The sequence below is a fragment of the Falco punctatus genome (genome assembly GCF_963210335.1).
Source record: "Falco punctatus genome assembly, chromosome: 9".
Lineage (NCBI taxonomy): Eukaryota > Metazoa > Chordata > Aves > Falconiformes > Falconidae > Falco > Falco punctatus.
The window spans coordinates 48,265,144-48,289,761 of record NC_137589.1 but is presented as its reverse complement, the minus strand read 5'-3'; the positions used below and the strand labels follow the sequence as shown (position 1 = coordinate 48,289,761).

The following is a 24,618-nucleotide window of genomic DNA, read 5'->3' as shown; positions in this document are numbered from 1 at the left end:
GCCTTCTCAGTGCAGAACTGGCAGCCAAAGACTGACTTCACAAAAAAGGGAGGGAAGTGGCTACCTGAAAGATCAAGACAGGAAAAAAAAGTGGTTGCTGAGTTGGCTGCATGGGCAGTTTGTGCCTTCAGAGCCTTCTTCCCCTTGTTTCATGTTGCCATAGGTCCAGTGGGTCTTAGGAGAACAGCTGTCCAAGACAGAGTTTAAAAGTCTTGATTTGTTTCTTTCTGTGTTCCCTGGCTGTGCTTGGTGGTGTCAGACTGTCTGGGAAGTGCAGCAGGACTCTGATGCCAAGTGTGTCCTTCTGCCAGGGTTAAAGAGCGATCCAGAGACAGCTTCTGAAACTGATGCAGAAGAGAGACCTCCGTGACACACATATGGAATCAGAAAAATATGAAGGCTTCCAGTGGAATCCAGCCACAGAAGAGATAGAACCTTGTGCCTACCTCAGTGTGCCAGTATCTTGTCAGCACCAGCAGAGCTGAAGTGCTGGTTCACATGAAAATCATTCTGTCACTACAGCCATGAAACTATTTCCTTCCTACAGGAGAGGGTGAAGGGGTGGAAGGGAGGGATGTCATTTAATCATACGAGGATCAGTCACACTTTCATCCTTGTGAAGAACTGCAGTTCCAGATTTAGTATCTCCTTTTGGCACCCAACTATTTGAAAGTGTCTCGTATTCTGTTGTGAAGGTCAGAAGTGCGGGTAATGAGTCCCCTGATAATTCAGCACAGACCTTTCCCTTGAAGGAAGAGAGCTCAGATAAACATGCAGGATTGCATGTCAGGAGGTGATAAACTCTGACGGAGATGTTCCTTGCAGCCTGGAAAGGGTGCATGATTTCTATATGTCTGCTCTTGGGCTGCAGGGAGAGTAACACCATCCTGGCTTTAAGGAGTGGAGTGAGTATCGTTCTGTTCATGTCTATAAGGTTTGCAGACACATTTAGTGGTATATATTTTTTCTGGAATTACCCTCTTACGTTATTTTTTCCTGTCTCTCTTGTGCACTGCTGTGCAAGCAGAACTGCTTGCTTCTTTGTGAACCAGACTGGTGAAATAGAAATAGTCTGAGTTAAGGGAAAAAAAAAAAGATAGAAAGGTTTTTGGTAGGATTATTTCAAGGTGGATCAGTTCCCTGGGCCATCTGCAGTGCAGATGCACAAGTAGCTTGCTCCAGCACATGTGAGGCAAGGCGGGTATTGGCAGGGAGGGGACATGTCAGTGAGCGATACCTTGAGCTCTATCGCTGTCACGAGCGTATTGCTGAACCGGACCTGGACACCCTTGGCCTGGCATATCTCGACACTGGAGAGAAAGCCTCGTTATTGCTGGTTCATGTTCTCTCTGCTTTGACTGAAAGGAAAGCTTGAATCCAGTGTAAATTCAGTCCATATTAATTATGGGGTTTTACTGTTTTTTCCAGATTGCCCGACAGGAAGGAAGAGTCATTTTAACCTCTGGACTCCCATATCAGACTGTAAGTGTTCAGAGCTTCTGGCATTTTTCTGGCATTGTATCATTGCGTGGTCTGGGATGTGCAGTGTAGAGAAGAGGAAAAGTCAGATGTGAATGCAACAGCTGGCTTGGCTTTTTCGTTTTCTGCACTAAAAACTACATTAAGGGTCTTGAGAGGTTTGCTGTTCTGAATGACCAAAGCTCGGGGTGAATTTTTTTTTTATACTCAGTACTGCATCAGTGAGGAGAGTGATTGCTCTCCACTGGGGGCGGGGGGTGGAAATCGAGCCAAGCAATCCAGAACAAAGTGTTTCTGTTTGGCCTTACTGGCAGGTGAAAGGCAGCTCAATTCCCATGCTTTTTATCACAAAGATTCTTGTTTACTGACTGGCTCCACACTGACATAGTTTCAACACTTAAAAGATGTTCCTTCAAGCTTGGAAGGGAGAGAATGGAAGCCACCAAACGTGGGTCCCAGTCGAAGCTGTAGAGGTGTTGTGTTCCTATAGATACACATAAAAACCAAAGCAAAACCCAACCTTACTCTCAGCACCAGATGTTCAGAGCCCTTCATGGCACATGAGTGTTGGTGGAAATACACGGAACCTGTCATGGCAGTGGTTGCAATGTTATGATGCCTGTTGCAGGTCCTTTGCACTTTGTTACTGCCCAAAAATTCATTTGGAGCAGTGAACCTACTCTGGATTGCATACATGAGCCAGAGTGCAGTAATTCTTTGTAACAAACTACCATGTAAAAGCTCAGGACTAGCTAGTAGTAGCTGGTTGGAGTATTTGCAGAATATAGGTTGCTGAGTTCCTACATAATAGCTGAGCATTGAAGAAAACTCCCCTCATAGTGAGACACTGTGAGACAAGTGCAGCCGTGCCACACTACAAGTTCATATCCAGGCTGTGGTTCCTTGAGCCTACAGTTGGGTAATAGGTTATTCAGCATCCAGCTTAATCTTATTTGGCAAAGTTTTAACTTCAAAGTACTGTGTAGGAATTGCAAAAGGAAAATAACTGCTTCCCAGTGTACAATACTGTCCTGGGAAGTGTCTGGTTCCCTTTGTATGCCCTGCATGAAGACGGGATGGCTCTGCTAGGCTTCTCTACTTCTGTGTAGCTGATCCCACCTCACTGTGAGTACTCATCATGTTCATAAAGAGGGTCTGGAACTTCACAGTGTTTGATCCCGGATACAAATTTCTCTGGTAAATGTGGAACAAACATAAGGGGCTGACCACATCAACCACTGCAAGTCTATTGGCCATCAGTGAACTCCAGGTGAAACGGTGTATAAACTGGAAGGGTTGAAGTGGTAAAACTGTCATTGGGCATCATCTCCATCATTGTGCTTTTGCATACTGTGTGTGATCCGGGCAGGTCTCATGGGAAAGCTGTGACTGAATTCAGTTTCTTCTTACTACCCCTGTCAGCACTGCACCACCACATTGTAAGTTGAAGGGGACTTGCACAATCACATTTCACATATAAAATGCTGCAGTTCTTCAGTGTTTCAGTAGTCTCTGAGCTATTGCAGCAGTGGCTACCTGTCACATTACCCATTGTGCTTCTTAGATGAAAATATAGAATGTAAACACATACTAACTCCAAATACTATTTTTAATTAAAACTAAACCGAGTGTATTAGGAAAAAACCCACAGATCATGATGCACAGAGTGCCTCATTTATTGTCTTTTTGGTTTATGACTTGTCTTTTGAAGCTGCAGTCCCAGGTAGCAGAAGGAAGGTGTTTCTCTGTGAACTGCTCAGAAAAGGCAAAGGAACAGGCCCTGCAGGTTCTGAAGCACTTCAACGTTCAAGTATCCCTGGCAGATATCTTCAGCCGTTGCCAGGTAGGACAAGGCTTGTTTAAGTTCATGCCCGCTCACCGTTTCATGCACAGCAGGCAGTGCTTCAGCTTTTTGGGTCTTGCGCTGAGTGTATTCTACTTGGTTCCCAAGATTTCTGCTTGAACTTTGGCAACATCTTGCAAAGCTGTGAGGAGTTCTGAGTGTGCTAACATCCGTCAGAAGTGTTGATGACTAAGTCAGGAGAGCAGAGGCACTGCATCTGCAGCTTTGCTAGAAACTGCTGTTTTTCTGATTTTTGATACTTGGCATGTGTTTTGGCATTGACTATCATGGTTATAGACTCTTTGTTGCTGTGTTCTCTGTCTAGGACACATGCTGTTTTAATTATAAACCATGTTTAATTATGGCTCTGTGATTCTGATAACACTTAATTACTTTAATAGGAGGATTTTTTTTTTGGACTGTTATTTTTTTCTTTTTTTCAGTAGCTGTTAGGTTAATTCATGTCCATGCTAGTTGATGACTCCAGATTGTGTTTGGCAGTGGGTATCTGTGGATTGTTGTTAGGAAGAAATTTTAATTGTGTTAGCTCAATCTCCATCTCTTCCAATTTCACTCTTGTATGTGTTACAGTAACACGCTGAAACTTATCCCTTCAAAAACCGTAACATAAACCAACATCTCTCATCTTATCAGTATTTAAAGAGAGAAAAAGAAGAAACTGCAAATCTGGCTAGAAAAGGAGCTTTCTCTTAGGAATAAACAAGCCAGCTGAACACTTCAGTGAAGCCTGGCTCAGTGCCTTGTGGTCGAGCTTGCGGGGTCTCCTGGCTTTTTGGAACTGCACAAGTGTTGTAGAAATAGCAATGACTTCTGAGCAAGCACACCAGAGAGCATTTGCTAGACCTCTGCTTATATCTGATGTCGGTTGTTGAAACTGTATCTGTAACTTATAGGGAAAATGAGAGTTGTCCAGCTGTGCAGGTTGTCTGTAAGAGGAGAATGACGTAACACAGTGCAGATTGGATCGACATAACATGGGCTGATCTTACTTCAGGATAAATGTATATAATCAGATATAAGATACTGTGTTCATTCTTGCGGTTTTATTGTTCCGAGAACAGATTGCTGTTGTTATGTAGTGGCGTGCTGGCTTTTTACTATTTTAAAAAAAACTTTAAAAAACCTTATGGATTCTCCGATTCCCTGAGATCCCATAAAATAGCAGTGTTCTTCCTGATGGTTGTTGAAATACCACAAGAATAAGCACACACAAAAAAACATGCTGCAGAAAACTCTGTAATAAATGCAGAAGACTGTGCAGCATATGATATAAAACTGACCACTTGCCCATGATCTGGAGTCTGGAACTGTTTAACTATATGGCTTTTTAGTACATGCTGTCTTAGTTTACAATATAAATAGAGGTAATCAATCTGGCTAGGAATATATACTAAGTGTTTGCTTACTTTCAGGAGAAATGCCTTCCCTGTAAATTGTGGTGGTAGAACAGCTGCATGTTTTATACCGCTAGGCATGGGAAGATGCTATTATTTGTCAAACTGCTCTTGTGTCCTGAATCATATATTTACCTACATTTAAGGCTTTGGCATTTTGGAGCTGATTGTGTTCAGCTGTCCTCTACAGACTACATGTTTTGCTAGTACGCTGCTGTTGCTCTCGAGCAGAATCCAAGCTCTTACAGCTGCACATGTCCAGCAGACACCCAGGCAGTTACCGCGGAGTGCTCAGCACCACAGCTCTCACAGGTCTGTGTGCGAGGGGGTGAGCGGTGGGCAGCAGGGTGAGGAGGCTCATATTGCGTAACTGCGGAGTATTGACTGCCCGTGTCAAAAACTGCAAATTTCTGCTTTTAAGAGGGTGCTCTGGGGCCACTGTGGCCAACAGAGACATCCGCACTTCATTTGTAAGTTCTTTCTAAAACATTCTAATTCTCTGCAAACCTAATTGGCCTTAATTAGGATGGAGGCTAGATACTTAAAACTGCTGAGCTCTGCCTTCCATCCTGCCTGTTCTGGTCTTTAAGCAGGTTACAGACCTCAGGGCCTGCAAACTGCTGTGAGGTCTGCAACCTCCTTGTAGGAACGTGAATTGGTGAATTGCTAACGGGTGACCGATTCGGCTGTCCCTGTAGCAGGGCAGCGATGGTGGCGTGCGGGGCAGCGATGGTGGCGTGCAGGCCAGGGCTCCAGAAACACCCAAATGCTGCTGTTTACATGCTCAGCAGGAGGAGGAGGAGGCTGGCTGATACTGATTCATAACCTGGGCCACTCTCCTGCCTTGCCTTCGTGGAGCTTGGCCGGCCAGTACCTGACCTGTGGGCCGGGCAGCGAAGACCAGCCCCGTTGTGCTTGCCAGTGCACTGGGGATGGGTTATCAGCTGTGGTCATCCATTGTAGATAAGCGTTTTCTGTGTGTCACAGGAAGCAATGTGGCATCCTGCCTGACTCTCTCTGTCTCATGGAGCAAGGGCTTGTTTTGTCTCTTGGGCTTCTATTCTGTAAATGATTTGAGTGAATATGTCAGCAAATATTGTTGCTGTAACAATTAATGCGTGTAGTGCAGAGCACATGGTAAAAATAGGTCCCAATTCAATGTTGTACCCAAGATTGCTGTAAAATATGTTTCCTCTGTCAGCTCCCTCGGCAGGGATGGATGGTCTCTCTTTCGCAGATATAAAGAATGGGCTTGCTTTGTAACCCTGCCAAAAACCAGCCCTATTTTGTTAAAACAATGGCAAATACTGTTACCTCTGTGTGACTTAGAGCAGCAAGCACACAGAGGATTTCACCCATGGGCTTCTCGGCATTTCTGCTTTCAGTTGTGCTGGGCTTTGACTTGGTTGATCTGCTTAAAGGCTCCAGAAATGGAGACTACTGCTGGTAGCGTCGGTTATGGCCTGCCAAGTGTGATCTTCTCATTGCATGTGTCTCTCCTGCATTTTAAGGACTCAGTGATGGTCATGGAGAAGTCACCTCTGCACAGTAGCTTTAGCCAGGCCCGGCGTTGCCTTCAGTGCAACATTTTAGGAGGGCTGAGTGAAAATAAGATGAGTTCTGTCTTTTGGTGATATGCAAAAAGCTCCCGAGAAGTCCTTAATTTTCACAACCTTAAAATATTTGAAATAAGCCCATTCCCTCTGTTTGAAATGCAAATGTCTTTTGGCTGTCACCTCTGCACACGCTTGAATATCTTGTATATAGCTTTTCTTCTTTCCAGATATCCAAAAGTGACTCCTTCAGAAAGAGGTGGTATGAAATGCGTGCTGGGGGGAATTCTTACATGATAAATTTGGCACATTGGTCCCTTACACGATGCAGGAAGATCTTTGTGGAGTTTTCAGGGGCTGTTGTAAACAGCCTTAGGGCCAGCTAGCAAATGTGCTCGAGTGGAAAATCAGTGATCCTCTGCTCTTGACAACTTGGAGGAAGTTCTAACACACAACTTGCATTTAAGAAAGAAAAAAACCCAAACCTGCTAAAGAAGGTGACCTACTGGATGGCTACAGTGCTGGATGCAAACACCTGACAGCTAGGTAATTTTAGGGGGGGGGGGGCTGAAATTTGGTTTCTCTCACAGGTCCATCCATTCAAGGAGGGGTTATCGCCCACCCCTCCTGGTGCCGCAGCCCCCCTCGCTCAGCTGTTGTGTCCGTGCATAGGGCATGTGTGCCTGCTTTGACACTCGGGTAGGGCCGGGTAGGACAGCAGGTAGACATGAACTCCATTCCCGTCTCATAAGGAAACTCTTGAAAACAGACATGTTTAACAGGTATTACCTGTATGGCTGGCCTGGTTTTTTCCATCTTGCTTTTCTGTGTCGTCTGAAGATCCATCTGAAGCAAGTATAGACTGCATCTACTGACCTGGCAGGGTGTGCAATGCCTCTTGGTGTATGCCCTCCTTCTCGGTGAGCCTGGGGTCCCCAGCATTGTGCTTCCTTAGGCTAAGGTATGGTGTCTGGCCTAGCCAGCTTCTTGTCAGTGAAAAAACACTTGTGTCGAAGAAGATAAATTCAGGCAAGGGGCTGGCAGCCCTCAGTTGTGAGTAATGCCGCTCTGTGCAGCACTGTCAGGGTGAAATAACGGTTTGAATGGTGATAAACTGAGGAGATAAACAGTGCAAGTTGTTAGCTTTAAATCTTTATCTCGCAAGTATTTGTCACGAAGGTTTGAAGGGAAAACACTGTGTTCGGTGTTGTACAGGATCACCGATAAATTACTCCTGTTATAGAAGAACCTTGTAGTTAAAGGTTTGTAACTCTGCTGTAAAATCCTTGCTGGTTTGAGGCTCTGCAGACAGATTTGGAGCCAGAAGGGCCTGTCCATCTTCAGAAAGGCTGAACTGTACTTTACTTAAAAAGTGTAACTGCTGCTCAGCTCAATTTTGAGTCCGAAGTTTTGCTCTTATGCAAGGGAGGGAGTGGGCTGGGGGACCTGGATCGCACAGTATGGCTGTGCCACCTCCTTGCCTCCCTTGGGCTTCTCTTTCCTTTCCCACCCTCTGTTTGACTTAACCTTTAGCCTTTAAGCTGTCCAGGACAGGGACCCTGTTTGAACAATACCTAACGCAATGGGACGCTGACCTCAGGTGAGGTTTCAAGGCTTTCCTGCAAGGAAAAAATGATTGCAGGTGAAAAAAATTTTAGGCTCCAGCTGCAGCTTCTGCAACTGAACAGCCCTGCATTTATTATAGGATTATCTGCAAATTTAAATAGGTTGTCTCTTTCACTTCACTGAATGTTCTGATCCTAAATAAGCAAATTACATCACCTATTCTGATGTCCTGTTTAACTTATGACCTCAGCCTGAGCGCTGCAGGATGTGCGAGATAGCTGCTTTATTTCATTGTCTGGAGATCTGATATCTTCCCCCACCCCCCCTTCCCTGCTCTTTCAAAGCCGCTCACCCCAGCCTTTTAGAAAGGTGTCAGCATGGAATTAGGAGTAGGCGGGGAGGAGGGGGGAGGAAGAGAGGAAACCACCATTTTTTTTGAAATTAGGTGCAAAAGTGTTCTAGCAGTTACAGCAAATGTTTCTGGTTTTTTGTGGTTAAGGTAACGAATTTCATTGCTGCAAAGCTCATCATGTGCAAGCTGATTTACGCAGAGGGAGCCCAGTATGGAGCAATCCATTTAGCAGGGACAAAGAAAAAGACCTTATGATTAGATGAGAAACCCTGTGCTTGGGGCACTTTGCGAGAACCTTTGAAGCCAGCCTGGGAACTCTGGCAATATTAGTCGATAATTAGTAATATAGATCCCTCAAGCTGTCGTTTAGATTGAAAATGTGCATGTCTCTCATGAGCCTCTGTCACACCAATCTGATCAGCAGGCTTTTTTGTTCCTTTTATGTGGGTTGCTCTGTCGGTCCAGATGATGATGAGAACTGCCAGACATCATCTTTCTCACTAACTTGTGAGCCGAGCAGCTATCTCCATGCTCTAGCGTGTCATGGAAGTGGGGCAATTTTATTCTGTGGTCACCTTTCCTGGCCTGAGCAACAGTCATTTTATTCTTTTAGATGTACCAGTTGTCCTTCCCCACGCGCAGTGAAAAACCAGTAGAATTTGAAGGCTACGCATTTTGTAAAATGGTTCTGCCCCAGCAGACAGCGAGGGATTTGTCTCAGGAGTTGCTTAGGACAAAAAGCATCTTCAACTGTAATGGGGCTGAGGCGACCATCAAAGAATTTTTGAAAATGTCACTTCTTGAAGCCGGCGTTTCAGCTTTTGAGATGCCTTCCACTGACGTAACATCGCGTCCCTATTTACTTCCTTTCAGCCCTGAAACCTCTTTGGAAAAAGCCATGTCACCATCTAAATGAAGAATTAAGAAGGGTCATGTGTGCTGGATTTGGTCGTCTTGGGAATGCTGAGAAAGAGAATATCATTTTGAAAGCATCTGTGGTTTAATGAAAGGTTCATCCATAGGATGTAATTTGTCAGCGCCTACAGGTCAGGAAAACCTGTGATTAACAGCATCTGTGGTTTCCCCAGATGTGTAAGTTAGCTGCTTACTCCTCACCAGCCCTTAACCTAAACCGAAAACTCAGCCCTGTGCCTACCCACTACGTAGGCTGTGATTTCTTGCTTCAGAGTGTGATTGTTCCACACAAAGGGTAAGGCCCTCTTAATCTTTTTGTTTATCCTGGGCTTGGCAATTTAGATGTAATCTGCAACTTGTGCTGCTGAGACTGGCCAGGAAGCACAGCTGGTATTATTCTGCCTCTACAGACATTGTGGAGGGAGCGAATTGACCTCAAAAGGTACTTGTCCCGCGACTGTCTGAATGTGAGCATTCAGTCGTGAATGCACCTAGCCCTGGCGCAGCGGCGTTTCATTCACAGGGATGTAGCTCTTTTTATTTGGAGTGGCTCTACACGACGGTCCTTAAATAGCATCAGGGTTTGTGATAATTTGTCGTGGCAAATTGTGCTCCTCTCAAGTCTCCGGTTGAGATTTTTATTTGCTGATCGCTAAGGCTTTATAAACTCTGGTGAGAGCTCGTGGTGAGTGCTCGCCATTGCTTGCAAGGACATGGGGGCATGCCGAAGCAAAGCACCTCGTCCAGGTTCCCAGGTGGGGTTCCCAGCGGGAACTGAGCAAAACCCCCCGCTCGTGGATGCAGGGCACGAGGGTGGGCAGCACGCTGCCTGCTCCAGCTCTGCCACGCAATGCATGAGTGCACCAATCAGCACCAATCCTGTAAAATTCCCAGCCTGTAGATTGCTTTGCACTGTGCTGCTGTCCATGTAAAGCTCAGAGCCCCCCCAAAAAAGGGCTCGACTGGGCCTAATTCTCACCAGCCAGCCCGGACAGTGCTGCCTGGTTCCCACAGACTGTACACTTCCCTGCCAAGATTTCAGTATCTTCAGAAATTCAGTGGAGCATGAAGGTCACAGCAAGGGAAGAATGACAGCCTGAGACTTTTTTTTTCCCCTTTCACCAGCTCGGAGCAGACTGTTGTCTCTCTAGCATGTTGACTGTTTTCATAGGGTTAGCGTGAAGTTTATGTTTTACACAGACCACTGGAAGTCAGATATGGGAATGCAGCAGATCAGCTGTGTTTCTTCAAGGAAGACGGTCTCATGTTGCAGACTTTCTTTCTCAGTGTCTGTAAAAGCTTGATTTCCAGTGAAATTTCCTTTACAGATCGTTGTCTTTAGGTTCTTTTTGTGGACGTATGTGAGAGACTATACCCGAGGTTTCGGTTTGTGTATTTATTTCCTTTCTCTTATTTTCACTTGCAAAGCTGCAGGCGGATATTAAACTTCAGGGGGGGGAAAGCTGTTAATTTTTCACGGTGTTATGTATTACAATGCTCAAAATGATGATGCCAAATTAGCCATTAGAGGTCAAACCTCAGCTGACAGCAAATGTTTTCTTTTGAGGAAGTCATCCTTATTCCTGGGAACTAGTTTTGTTCTCCTGTGCTAAATGCAAGAAAGGTATGAATGTGTGTTTTTTCCTGGAGGGCAACACTAGCTGGAAAAATGCTGGTTTTAGCCAGTGGAAACAGCACAAGCAAACAACGATTGGCAGTGAAAACAGCACTTGTATTTAGACTAGCATAGAAAAGAAGACACAATGTAGTGCAGAGTAAATGTCCTTTTATACAGTTCTGTACAAGGCTTTTTCTTCCTCTCATGGGTTTGGACAGACTGTGAAGTGCATTGGTCAGCAGTGATGCTGGTGCACTGGGAGAAAGTAATGAAAGGTCAGTGGGTGACAGTGATGGAGTGACTGTAAGGAAGGCGAAGAACTCTCTGGAGAAGGCAGTGACACAGCTATAACTCCCATGTGTCCCAAAGAAACTGTCCCCATGTTTTCTCTCAAATGTCATGAGAAAACAAGAGATTTGTAGCCAATTTAAGTTCTGTTGGTTTCCAGTCCCCTGTGCCTCCTGAGGTCAGAGTTCAGGGTATTGACTGTGTCAAGAAGTCAAAATTCCCATGTTTTATACACTGTGGAGTTGCTCCTCCTTTTTGACATTGGTGCCCTTATAATGTTCTTTGTTTGTATGTCATGGTAAGGATGGGATGTCCAACTCCCAGTGTTTGAATGGCTGTAAATTTAAACTGGTGCGTTCTCAAGATGATAATCCTACGTATAAACCAGCAATACAATCACTCGGTCTTGCTATTTGAGAGACCTTGTACATTAAAAGTTAAATAATGTCAAAGTTCTTGTTTTCACAACGTAGTGACTAGCTCCATTAGTAGTTCAGGTGGAGTGAATTGATTTGAACCTATCCAGAAGGCCTCCAGACCTTTATTTGCAGTTCATAGATCAAGATGATTGAATAGTGTCAGATGGGAGCCTTCCAAACAGTTTGATGTGGGCCATCTTGTAGCACAGGTAGTACCACGGCGATGTTTTCTCAATCTCTGTTGAGAATTCTGCACAAAACCATTGTCCTGTTATTGCAAATGCAATTAAATCCTGCTACGTGCTTCAGGGGAACGAACAATTTTGCAGTCATCCAAGATTTGCAGTGTTTGTCTGGGCAGCTGTTAATAGCAGCAGCAGACCTTTGTTCCTTCACAAGAATGTCTGATCTCGAGGCATTTTTGAAGCTTTAGTTTGAGTCAGCATTATGCACTGAGCTACACATACTTGGCTTCATTGCAGAATTTGCCAGATCTGTAATTGCTCGACAGCATTTATCTGAAGACCTTTAGGCATTAAACTGTGTAACTTCCTACTGGCATAAAATGAACTATATCTGTTATTCATATTATTAATTGGATGAGATGACACCCTATGCCAAAACCATACATCTGTGGACTCCTGTGGCATGTATAACATTTTGTCCTTCATCTACTGCTGCAAAGGCATTTTCAACTAACAGTGAAGATGATAAGCAGTGTATGTAGGGTTTGGGCTTTTTAAGAAAGCCTTGTCCCCATAAGGTGTACATGATCTAAGTGACTTACTTGACGTAAGAAGAGACTGTTTTGTGTTTCTGTAAACCCTTTCATCTCAAAGATCATACAGTGTTTCAGAAACAGAGACAGGTAAAGCATTATCCTGATGAAAAGAGAAACAGAAAACTTTTAAATTAGTTTCTCAGTTCATACATAGTGTCAGTCTTGAAGAAGAAGGTATTTTGCAGTTATCTTGATGGCATACGGCTATATTGTGTGCTGTAAGCCCAAAGCTGGATTTTGTTGACCTAGGTATGGATGCTGTCATTTAATCAGTCATTTATAAGAGGCTCAGGATAAACTTTTCTCTCTCTTCCCCCAAGAAGGCAATAGAAATCCCTGGTAGCAGGAAGGTTTTTATAGTGAGCTTATGTGAGAGTGTGCTAATCTGGAACAAAGTCCCTAATGGCACAAAACTTCTTCCAGAGGGCAGCCCAGTACCCTCCAGTTTCCTGACACCAGCAGCGATAGCTTAGAGGGAGAAATGATAGTATAGGAGTTTTGGCAAAGGTGGAAAATGTAACATTCACGGCATGCTTCTTGTGAGTCAGAACATTTTCTCTGGACAAGTGGATTTAGATGATTTACCTGTCTTAATTCAAGATACGCAGTCTGAGTCAATTGTCCTTTTATTTAGGGAAGTGCTGGGGGAAGATGCAGGGGAGAGCCTGTTTCTCTTATCTCCACTAATTTCTTCATTCCTACCTCCACCTCAGCTTTTCTCTTGGTGGTTTCTGGGGGAGCTACTCCTACTGAAGCATTTTAGTGGAGTTGAAGAGTATCCTATGTTTAAGGTGAGCACAGCCAGGTTTATTTTCCAGACTGCCCCTTAAAATGATTGTAGTTACAATCAGGTGTCTTGCAGCCAGGAGAGTGGCCCAGCACCCCCTGTCCCCTACCCACTTGTCCGACCCTCATGTTTACAGCTCATGCTTGGGGAGGGGGCAGGTGGGGAGCCAGATGTGGAGACTGATCTGGCTGAAATGAGAGTCCCCATTTGCAGATGGATCAATGCTTTGGCGTCACAAGGGACCACAGGAGCAAGTTACGTCTTGGGTGTGTACTGATGGCATGGACCACTGCCTCTGGCAGCCCCTTCCTGGGGCAGTGCCCCTGCCTGTGGCATGGCAGCAAGCATGGCTGTCCTGCAGCAGTATGGGCAGACCACTCATCTCTGCAGCTGTTAGGGTTTTAATTTGACAGTCTGATTTCATGGACTTTAAAGAGGGGGAGATCACTGAGCAGGGTCCTGCAGGAGGAAATGAGCTGGTGGTTGGAGAGAAGGAAGTTGGTGACAGAGGAGTCAGAGGAGGAACATGGTTCCCTACGAACGGGGTCATGTGAATGGCTGTTCAGTGACAGGATGGAGTGATCGATGTGCAAGAATAATAGGTCACTGGGGAGTCAGCCTGAAAGCTGAAGCCTCTCAAAATGTGGGACATCGTGGAAAAGAAAGTTAAAAAGACATAAAGTAAGGCCGGGCAGCTTCTTGCAAACCAGCCTGGACAGCATGCTTCCCTTGGCTTATTTTTGCACACTTCGATTTCTGACTATATAAATGAGTCGGGCACTAAAAAGATGTTCTTCGCACTTCCTTCTGTGCAGACACTGGCCTGTGCCAAAGGACTGAGCCTTCACTCCCAGGAGTAAACCCATCCCAGAGCAGGGACCAGCCCTTCCCCACCCTGAGGAGCCTTTGCTCTGGCTGCCTCCTGCAGTTGGGCCATTCCTCCCCTGCCCCTGAGCGGGGCCTTCCCTGGACCAACGGCATTTACTGGCATTTACTGGAGGGCTCAAATTACCCCAGTGAAAATAATCGGTTATGCAAAGTTACGCTGTTTAGATTGGGTTTCTTCTGTGTGGCCAGTGAGGTGTGAAAGTCAATCTGCTCAGCAAACCCTGAGGGCACTTTCTCTGTGCTGACTTGATATGATAGCTTCAGGGTTTGGCTGGGAGGGGGGGAAGCTGGCCCTGGGTTCAGTTCAAAGGGACCCAGATCACAGGTGGTCATGGTGGGACTGGGCTCATGAGCAGCACAGTGCTCCTAAATCCAGCCAGGGCTGAGCGAGCCCCAGCCTGACAAAGCAAAAAGGTTGGCTGAGAGGTGGGTGCAAGGTTTGGATCTTGCTGGGCTTGCAGAGCCCTTTGGTCACCTCAGCCGGGAGATGGCTGGCGAGGGCAGGCCATGGCTTCTGACTGAATATTCTTGTTTATGGTTTTGTCCATGCACCTGTCTTCACAGGCTCGTCATCATGGTCCATGCAGTAAACAACAGTGTAATTAGTAAATTCTTAGAATTAGGAGAAGGATTTGCTGTAGCAGGAGTGTAGCAGGTGTCCATCTTACACTTTTTTTGTGATCATCTTCCTTTTCTCCCTGATAGAATCACAGATTTGGGGATTCAATGCAGAAAAGTCCCTGTGGACCAATGCAGCAAAGCCCCTCTTGACTCTGCCTGCCTGCCGACTGTGGTTTCTGTGTCATTCCTGCAGAGAGAGACACGGGCTCGCTTCCAGTTTGAGCTGGCCAGTCAGCCAGTGGGGAGGCTGTGGGTGACCAAGCGGTTCAGGCTGAGACCCTGAATTACCATGCTGGTACAGCACTAGACTGCCCGCCTGTAAGACCAGAGCAATGGCACGTAAGGGGCTTGCTGGCTGCTTACTGGTGTTGTAAGCGCTGGAGGATCCCAGGGTAAGCAGCATGAGGGATGGTTCAAGGGCTGCTGTCTTATCCAGGTAATGCAGAACCAAGGTAATGGGAGCAGTGTGGAAAAGCGGCACATGCATATTTAAATCAGCATCAATTTATGCTGTCGCTCATCTGTGACTTACTGCAGTAACATTCATATTCAGCTTTAGTGCAAAAAAACAATACTCAGCTGCTTTCTTACTTCTTAATGAAAAATACCTCTTTAGGGTTTCTTTGAAGTCCCCACCCCTGAAAATCCCCACTATATTGTCATCATTGTTACTGTTAACAGCCCCTGCCAGTATCGGGAGCCTTTCCTGACAGATAGCTCTGCAGGGGCTTTGTCCCACGCTTCAATTCAGCCCTATACTATAGACAGTTTTAAATGGCTAATGACGGGCCTCCCAGGGGATTTCTGCCAAAGTCTCAAAGACCTCCCAGGTTTAAAAGTAGCAGGGTGTCCTTTTCCTGGGGCCAGCCGCAGGAGGAATGCACACAGTCAGATTCTCCTACCTAAGCTGCATCAGCCTAGTTATTTTTTCAGTTGCAAAGACTCATCCATGCGTATATAGCCGGTTGCTTAGCAGGAGAGAGATAGCTGTGTCAGTAGAGGACATGTAATAAAGAGGGGAAAAAGGTTAGGTGGAAAGTATCCCCATTAGTTTGAGGCGTTTTAATGTTGAAAATACCCTTTTTGACAATTGCAGAGAAATAGGAAAAGCTTTGGAAAATTAAGCCAGGGTCTGTATCAGTGGTACGACAAGTTTAATTCTTCCCAAGTCGGTAGTGATGGTCCAGCGATATTTATGGGTTACAAATAGGAATGTGAATGATTTCTGCATGAGCTGGGCTCCTACGTGCCATTTTCAGATGAGAGGCAGAAAAACACTTGAGGATCCCCAAGGGCTTCTTGGAAATGGGACTGGGACACTTACGCCATGATTTCATGAGAGTTTTGTGTCGTCGTAGGTGGATGCTGCTGCCAGATGAAGCCGTGCCTCTTCCCTCACCTCTCCCCTACCCCAGTGCCTCTCTAATATCCCCTGGTCCCAACACAAGTGCTTGTTTAACTGCAGGGTCGCTGGATCAGGGAACTGATCCCAGTTGAAACGGACCTGTCAAAACCAGATGGTTAATTTTAACCCAGCTCAGTTCCCCAGTCTGGTTCGCTTTGCAGCTGCCCAGATGCGTGGCTGCACGGGAGGGGGGGCAGGAGGACTCTGCCTCTGGCCAAAGCCCTTGCGAGCCCACAGCTGAAAGAGCTCAGGCCGGCGCTTCGACAGCCCTTGTCGGTGCGGTCCCAGCCCAACGAAGAGCATTTGGCTGGTGCTGCGCAGTGTGCCAGGGAGGGACTCAGTGAGGAGGGTGGCCGGTCCTCTGTGGCTGTTCGGTCTTGGCTCAGGAGACGAACCCTGTTAATATCTTCTAATTTTGGACCCTTCTGGCAGTTCAAAACTCTAGTTTGGTTCAGATTTGTTCTTCAGCTTTATAAACGAGGGGTGCAGTCAGGTGGGTGCTTATTCCTGTTGCAAACACAGACCATACCATTTTGATCAGCTTGTAGCCGATGTGCACCTTGCCACAGTTTTGCATCATGTCTGAATACAGTTCACAGCTTCTGAGCATGTTTCTCTATTTATTCATAGTGGAAAGGGTTCTTCTCGGTGATCAGCAAATGAATTTCCCACAGAATATGTAAGAATTGGTTCATTGCTTGCGCTTGTGCTAAGAAATGCAACTAAATCTTTCCTCCTGCTAAAAGAAACAAAATCAATACCTTCTCTTATCTATTAAAATAATTTCATATTTTTATTGAGGGGAAAACTGCCACCCCTCAAAGTGATGCTGTGCCTTTAACTGGGCTACTGTTGTACAGAGTAGTTGAAGCTTCATTTAGCCTGAATGAAAAGCTTGATGCATGTTGCTGAAGAGAGGAAACTGGTGGTGGATGATTTACTTGGAATGCCCTACAGCAACGGGGTTATAAATGAAGAGAGGAAACACCAAGAGCACTGAGATCAGAACCAGAGGAAATACACGAAGCCTTGAAGTGACCTTATGTAAATTCATAATGATGAGACTTAATTGAACTCATTTTTTCCAAGGGTTGTAAAGATCAAAATAGCAACAGCCTTGAAATGCAGAGGTCTCTAGATAATGCATACGAATGTATGGCTGCCTACAGCCGAGAAGTGCCCCAGGTTTGTGTGACCAGCCTGCCCGGCAGCTGGTGCTGAACGCAGCCTTGCTCCAGGAGCTGTGGTGCCCAGGGGCCCCGGCCGAGGCAACGGGGCTGCTTGAGATGCAAAAGCAGTGCCTAGCATCTGAGTCGTGCTTTTTGTCCCCGTGTTGAAGCTGCCTTCGCTTAAATGCTCTATTTTAAACCCAGTGTTTCTGCACTGAGTCCCGGGAAGCCTGGTGTGCAGCTGGGAGAGCTGCTTGCGAAATGCACCGGTGTCCTCAGCGCAGCTCCGCAGGGGCGAGTGCCCCATTGCACAGACATGAAAATCCCAGTGAGGAGAAACAGAGCAGCTCTCGAGGGGTCGCTGGGCTGTGCCCTTCTCACTGAGGTTGGTTCCCGACATGAAATAATGTGGGCATGTGTTCAGTGTGACAGTGTTGGAAACTGATACAGACACTGTCAAGACCGAATTCCTGTGCTGTTCCTAGAGCTTGGGTAGTTGTTTTTTTTTTCCTCTGTGCTTGCATTCAGCTCTAGGATTCATTCTTCTTTTTTGTATTAATGCATTTATGGTAACATGAAGAAGTATTGATCTGGGGAGAAAAAGCAAGTGGTCACTGCTGTGAAAAATACTTACCACTGATGCCTGTGCCTAAATACTCTGGGCTGGTGTTTTCCAAGGACTTGCAGAGTTAGGTACCCACGTGCACTGAATGTCTGTGAAACACCAGCTGCCGAAGTCTCCCAAATTTCATTCAAAATACCAGATTAATTGATTTATTTAGATTCATAAACAGCAGTAGAGAGCAGGAGGCTCTGACCCAGTGAGAAACTGCAGATATGGCTGTGAGCAGCAGGCTAATGAAGATGAAAAACCTCCCCTGTCCAGAGTAATCCAAACACAGTCTTACATATGAGTCTGTTGGCCCAAGTGCAGCTGTTTGTCTTTGCAGTAATCTGAAGCCCAAGCAGTACCCTGAGAAGCAAAGGGGACAGTGACTGTACGTAGCGGAGGTCAGTTGTGCTGCTGCCTAAACCAAACAGCCTCCCGCGGCGGAGGTGAACGTGATGGCACAGCAGTGGCATTGCAGCTCCGTGGACACGCTCCCATGGGCACAGCCCAGCATCCCGTCTCCATCGGACCCAAAGAGAGCAAGAAACTCGATGTCTTCCCTTCAGAGGGAAGCTGGAAAATCTTCTCTGTATTTAAAGTTCCCATGGCTGCAGTTTGAATTTGGCACACAGTTGGCCACGGGGTTATCTGAGGTCATGTACTCAAATAGTTGTAGATAAAACAAGGGCCTGTTTGGATTGGAAATCTCCAGAGGGCTTTTCCTTTGCGCGCGGGTAATGATATTGCAAGAGGACATGAGCCAAAATAAAGATTCGGCTCCGTATGCAGTAGCTCAGTAAAATAAAATGAGCAATGGAAAAAAAAAAAAAAAAGAAAAAAAAAAAGGAAGAGAAGAAAAAAGACTGTTTTCATTACGTTATTTTCTGAACTTGTGGTTGAGATGGAGAAATTACAGCCAATGGGAGGGAGTCCTGCAGCAAGGCGCCGTCCAGAACCGGGCTTGCCATGCCGCTTTTCCAGGAAACTCCCTGTAGCTGCAGAAAGCTGCCACTTTTTGGCTGCGCTTACCTGCCGGTGGGCCAAGCCGGGGTACCCACTGGGTGGGGGTCCCACACCGCAGTGCCAGCAGCAGGGCAAAGGGGACTCTGCCAGTGGCTTCCCTGGCTGCAGCCCTGGCCACCTCCAGCCTCGGAGCTCCTGCTTCTCTGTGCAGAAGTGTATTCCCCAAAACCCCTGCCGGTTGGGGCGGTTATAAAGACGGAGAAGTTAATGGGTTTTGGAAGTCAGAGGGAATAAGATTCTGTCGGGCTCTTTCACAGGCCCTTGGGCTTCTATGGGAAACTATTTACTCACCGCTTAATGGGCGACTGCAGAGCAGAGCACATTTGGACAAGAAACGTGATTCAGTACTTTTCCAAGCTGCCATTAGAGAAAAGTTTATGCTTGTAACAACAGCTCTCTTCCTTGCTCTCTGGCTGCTACGGCGATCTTCGTGGATTCACAGCCTGTTGTCATGAAACTAATTGAAATGTAAAAGCAAAATGACAAAGTCGGGAAGAAAATCAGGCCTTTGGGGGCTTTCTGTCTTCATGTGGTGTGCTCGGGTGCTGCGGTGACAGGTGCTGCTATAGAGCATCACCCAATGGGTAGGGAGAAAGTAAAGATGAGATAGGAATGAGGAGGAGAAGCTGGAGGAAACATTGTTCACCACACTGCATAGCTCAGGGTAGCTCCTGGTGCCATGAGGTCCTGCCCGCGGGCCTGATGGCAGCACACGTGAGCTGCAGTGGGGTGGCCAGTGTTGCCTTTGCTGGCCTGGAGGTGCCCACACTGTTGGGAGCCGGGGCTGATGCGTGTCAGGGAGCAGCTCTGCATCTTGTCCAGTCTCCATCGCTCATGCTCTCAGCTCCCGCAGAGGGGTGCAGTGTGAGGAATCCCCCTGCCCGCGCTTGGAATCGCTATGGCGTGCGGGTGGGAAGTCCTGCTGAGCTGCTGTGTTTCAAACGGGCGTTTCAGGTGACGTTGTGACGGGTGGCACACTGGCAGTGTCACCTCCGGGCTCTTGGTGGGAGCAAGCTGGTCTCAAGTGGAGAGTTGCTGTTGAAGAGGGCATGCCCCACACCATGCAGGGTCACCCAGGCGTTGCATGGACCTGCTTCATGTCTTTTAGGGCTTTTCCCCTGGTAATGAGGAACATACAAACCTCTTATAAATATGTGGAGAAATTATCTGAAGACAGCTAGTGGCTTTGTTACGCCTGTTTATTGTGTTGGGTTTAAGATTGCTTGCTGAGGAACTCCAGGCGTCATGTTTTGTTGGTGGCTGTGGACATGAGGAACCCAGCTCCCACCAAATTTAGGGGGATTTGTGTATCCCTCTCCTCTGGGCTACTGAGAAGAATTCAGCCGCAATCAACAAATCTTTATCTATGTCTTCATTAGAGTTCACTCAGGGTGCTCGTTGGACACTTTGGGTGTTTGAAAGGTTGAATTCATCTATTGATTTATTTCTGTCCCCTGTCTGGGTGGAAACAACTGATAAATGTAGGTTTCTGGTGCAGACTCTGCAGTTTACATCTTCACAATTCAGTTTCTGCTAGTGTGTGCTTCAAACGTATATTCACGTTCTTTCTCTGAAGGCAGTTTGTTAGTAGGGAAGGAGTCATAAAAAGGTCACATATTCATCAGGATTCATTTTTAGAAAGGGAACAAGGCTCCATGCATGTCTCCTTGGAGCACTGGCCCTGCTTTTCTCCTTATAGGGAGCATTTTAATAATGGTAACACTGTAGTTTTTCAGCTTATGGAGACATCCAACAATGTTCCCAAAAAGCCTTAGTTGCAGTCAGTGCCACCAAGGGGGTTTCTCTCTCTGTGCATCCTGTGTTTCTACTCTGTGCATGTTACTACAGCCTTGCTGTATCTTGTAGGCATGGTGTTTCTTAATGTGCTTGCAGTGTGCTTTTAGTACTTGTGATAAATTGCTAATCAAATACTTTAGGCCTATAGGATTCCATCAAAAGCACTTTTGAGCTGCTGGGTTTTTTCGAAGTATGCATGGACATACTGGGAAAAAAACAGTAAGTCCTTGCTGACCAGGGAAAGGAAAACCAGGAGGGCTTGCCACTTGTGTAGATCCTTATGATGACATACAGACCTGTATAAAAATGACATTTTCTTCCTAGAAGGCCTGACTGCAAATCTTGTTTGGGTGACCCTTAAAGAGGAGCGATTTGTTGCCACTGTTCCTGCTGCAGGTTGTACGGTTGGGCTGGGTCGGGGCTGGCTGTACGGCTGCTTTGGTGTGAAGGGCAGGATCACTTATCCCAGTGCCAGCTGGAAGGGGACAGAGGGTGACTGATTTGTCAGGAAGGGTAGTACCCTTCCAGCTGAAAGCCAGCCAAGACAAGTCAGTTTGAATTTTTGAAATATTTTTTTTTTTTTTAGTAGGAGTATGAACTGGCTCCCTAATTTTGTGTTGTGTTAGTGCTTCATGTCATGTGCCTGCACTGCCTTTGATCCCAGAGCAGAAGCTTTGCTGCTAGATTTGTCACATGCACCCTGTGTCTCTCACCTCTCTTGGACAATAATTCATTTTACAGAACCTCATCTGAGTTGAGCAGGATTGTTACTCTAGCTCAAAAGAAACTCAGTACTCAACAGAAGTGCCTGGTTTGCACTGGCAAAGCTGGAAGAGCAAGGGAGACATTTGTCACCTGAAGGGTCTGTATGATTTAAGCGAGCAAGCACATCTGGCAGTTTTATGATGGTGACATTTTGTATTTTCTTCCCCAGCAGTAGAGCAAAATTAATCAGAAACGCTTTGGAATGACAACTGTTTTATAGCGATTGTAGCATGAGTGCAAGAGGAGGCTTGTCATTATGGCAGCCTAGAGCTAATTTGCTGAGACATTCAACTGCCTTTAAATCTCCACTAGAGAATTTTTGCATTTCTGGTTGTGGGTCACTTGTGCTAATTTGGCATCTCTCTTAGAGCAATTTACATTTTTCTTTCAGCACGAACACTTATCCTCTTTAATAATGAGAACGCTCCTGTGCTTGGTTTTTGGGGGTGGTGGTGAAAGTAGTTCAAATCTGAAGAGAGGCAGCTGTTCTCCTTGGCTCACCAGCGTGATTCAGGCATTTGTTGAGCCTACAGAGGAAACACATTCTTAAAGTCTGTGTCAGGAAACCAGCTTCGAAGGCAGAAAAGTCGTGTGAATTTTCAGTGTTCCTGTAAGACCTATAATTTGTTACAGCACTGTGGGTGCTGCAGTTTGTTTGTGGTGTGTGTTAGTGAAGCCCTCACAGGATTTACACTGCGACACATTTAGCGGATTTTCATGTGACGTTTGTGAGTTAAATCAGAAGTTGCTGTATGAGAAGGTAGGATCGGGACATATGGTCATTAGCACATAGGAACATACTCCTGACATGAGTTTGAGTGTAAACTGGCCAAGAAACAAGCTTTTGTCAATGCAATACAAGTAAGGCTGTTCCTAAAATATTTTAACATGAAATGCGTGAAGCAAGCCTCAGATCCCGCCGTGTCCTGTGCATCCCAGAGCAGAAGGAACAGTGAGGCAGTTGTGCCTGAGCTGCTCAATGCAGGTGAGCCTGAAGGCTCTGGAAAGGTCATTTACTGGTGAGATTGGAATGGTGGTTTATTTGTTGCAGAACATGACAGTGTCAAGACCTTCTGGAAGAGGACAGCAGTCCATGAGACTGTAAAGTCCCTGAAAGCTCTTGCTCAACCAAAATGCAAAGCAGGGACCAGAGCAGAAGTGTCAGAGAACTAGATGCTGGTGACCCAGCCTCCCTCTGAAGAGCCCTGGAGGGGTCATGGTCCTCAGGAAAGATGAATGGGAAGAGAAATGAGGCATTCCTATTAGAAAAGGAGACGGTGGGACCGAACCTGGACAACTGAATAGTCTTTGCAGATTTCCCTTTCTGTGGCAGCAAGCCTTGAGTCCAGGTTTAAAGTAAGAAGCTTAATTTAGATCAGTCCTTCAAGCCTAGGTAACATTTTTCCAAAACATAAAAGTGCAAAACAGCTACTTCCCAGGAGCAGGAGACCTCTGAAAGGGAGATTGTTTGTGTGTTGCTTGTCCAAGCGACAATGATTAAAGGTTTCTCAGCAGGCTTGTTCCCTCGTTAGAGATTTGAGCCTCTGCTTTGAAGTTCCATCTCCAGCTGGAAACTTACACAAACCTTTGGGCCAAGAGCATTTTTTTCCCCTGAAATATTTGATATCAATACTTTGTTACAAATCTCTAACTTGTGTGTAGCTTCTGCTTTGTGACTCATCTACCTTGGCAGAAGACAGCCAGTGACAAAACGGGATTACTGAATGAAGGAAAAATCCACATTGCCCTGGGAAGATGCATGGGGACCTCAAAATCCTGCTTGAGATAAACTCTCATCATCGCCAGTTTGGGAGATGGAAGTATTTTGCATCCCTCTCCTTTCTTCTTTGTGATTATAGAAACTTTTAACTCTTCTCCATACAGCAATGGATCGCTTGGAAATACAGAACATAATCCTTTGTCTTTTTGGAACTAGGGAATGTTTTAAATAGAACTTTGAAAAGCAGCCTCTGTGTTTAGCCCTGCACAAGCTTGGCAGCTCGAGGTCAGGGTGCAGATGCAGACGTGAAGGTGACGCACTGCTGTGCGCACACGGTGAGGCTGGGGCATGTGGGACAGCCCCACATGCGCTCGCTTTGGTGGGTGTTTTTTGTCCTCTGAGCTTGGAGCAGTCGTGTGAGTGTGTCTGTTTCTTCTTCTCTTGAAAAATGTATTCCTGAGGAAGAAACGAGTGGGCTACAGACAAGGTCTGCACAGTTCACGTGCTCCAGTAGCCGCAGGAGGGACCTGCTGGTGGTGGCTGTGGGCCATGCAGTGCAGTGCACACCTGGACTCCGGATTTCCTTCCTCGGCGTTGGAAGGCATTAACACCGTTCGTGTGTGACCGTGAAACACAACATGCTCTCGTTGCTGCCGCTGCAGTATCCCAGTCAGACCCGGCAGGCTGGGATGGATGCTGGATGGATGCATCTCGCTTGCAGGGCTGCTTGGTAGAGGCATTCAGAAAGCTTTTTCATGGAAGAAAGTCCTGTCTCATCATCTCTCCCCCACCCCCAGTCACAAGCATCTTTGTGTAGCCCTTCCCCGTCGCTGTTTTCCCATGGCAAAAAGTGCCTAGTTCAGAAAGCATCAGCCCCAAGCCCTTTGATCTTTTCTTTCTCAAGAGAAAAAAGATTAAAAAAAGACAAGAAGTTAAGGATTTGTGAGGGGGAACGGAACATGAATAGCAAATTCTGCTATGGAGGTCACCTCCCCCCAGCTTTTTCCTGTGTGATCAGGAGGAGGGAAGGGTGCGGAGTGGGTCTGTTGGGGGATCCGGGGAGGAGGGGAGTAAACTGGGGGCAGAGGAGTGGGGGCGGAGTGGTGAAGCCCTTCAAAAGGAACAATGCTTGCAAGCTCCTGCATTGTTAGGCGGCCCTTTACAGGGAGTGCCATGAATACAGGTTATAAATTCTTTGGCCATTGAGAGAGCTCTCCAAACCTGACTCCATCCTGCACTAAACCAGGCCTGAGCCCTATCAGTTGCATAGCAATGAATTCATTTACATCTGGATAGTTAATCTCCAATTCACTTGACAGTTTATCTCACCCTTGGAAGAGCAAGCAGTGCCTGCTCTATTGTGTTGAAGCCAGTCTATGATCATCAGCTAGACTAGCACCTCTCTTTTTTTGTGCAGCAAAGATAAGAAGGCTGGGTTTTGGTATCTAGCTTATGAAACACGCAGTTATTACCCCAAGCTGCTTGATTCTGCAGTGTATTCACTTGACGTCCTCCCCATCTTCCTATCTTTACCCTTTGCCTCTTCAATGTGGAAATGCCATATCCCTGCTTCTGTTACTGTCGCAGCACAACTGAAGTGCTAC

General features: G+C 46.3%; 1 protein-coding gene across 15 annotated transcripts in view; it reads left to right on the top strand.

Annotated features, from left to right (window-relative positions):
- Positions 1-24,618, top strand: part of EXD3 (exonuclease 3'-5' domain containing 3) — a 291,634-nt gene that overhangs the window by 155,525 nt on the left and 111,491 nt on the right. For 13 of the 15 annotated variants that reach the window (XM_080400989.1, XM_080401002.1, XM_080400992.1 and 10 more), the window contains 2 exons: positions 1,429-1,482; positions 3,191-3,322. In XM_080400989.1, the coding sequence (XP_080257115.1) occupies positions 1,429-1,482; positions 3,191-3,322 (186 nt within the window). Of the gene's footprint in view, positions 1-1,428; positions 1,483-3,190; positions 3,323-4,927; positions 5,050-6,504; positions 7,930-24,618 lie in introns of those variants that run through there. The other 2 variants (XM_080400990.1, XM_080400991.1) reach the window with 2 other exon arrangements.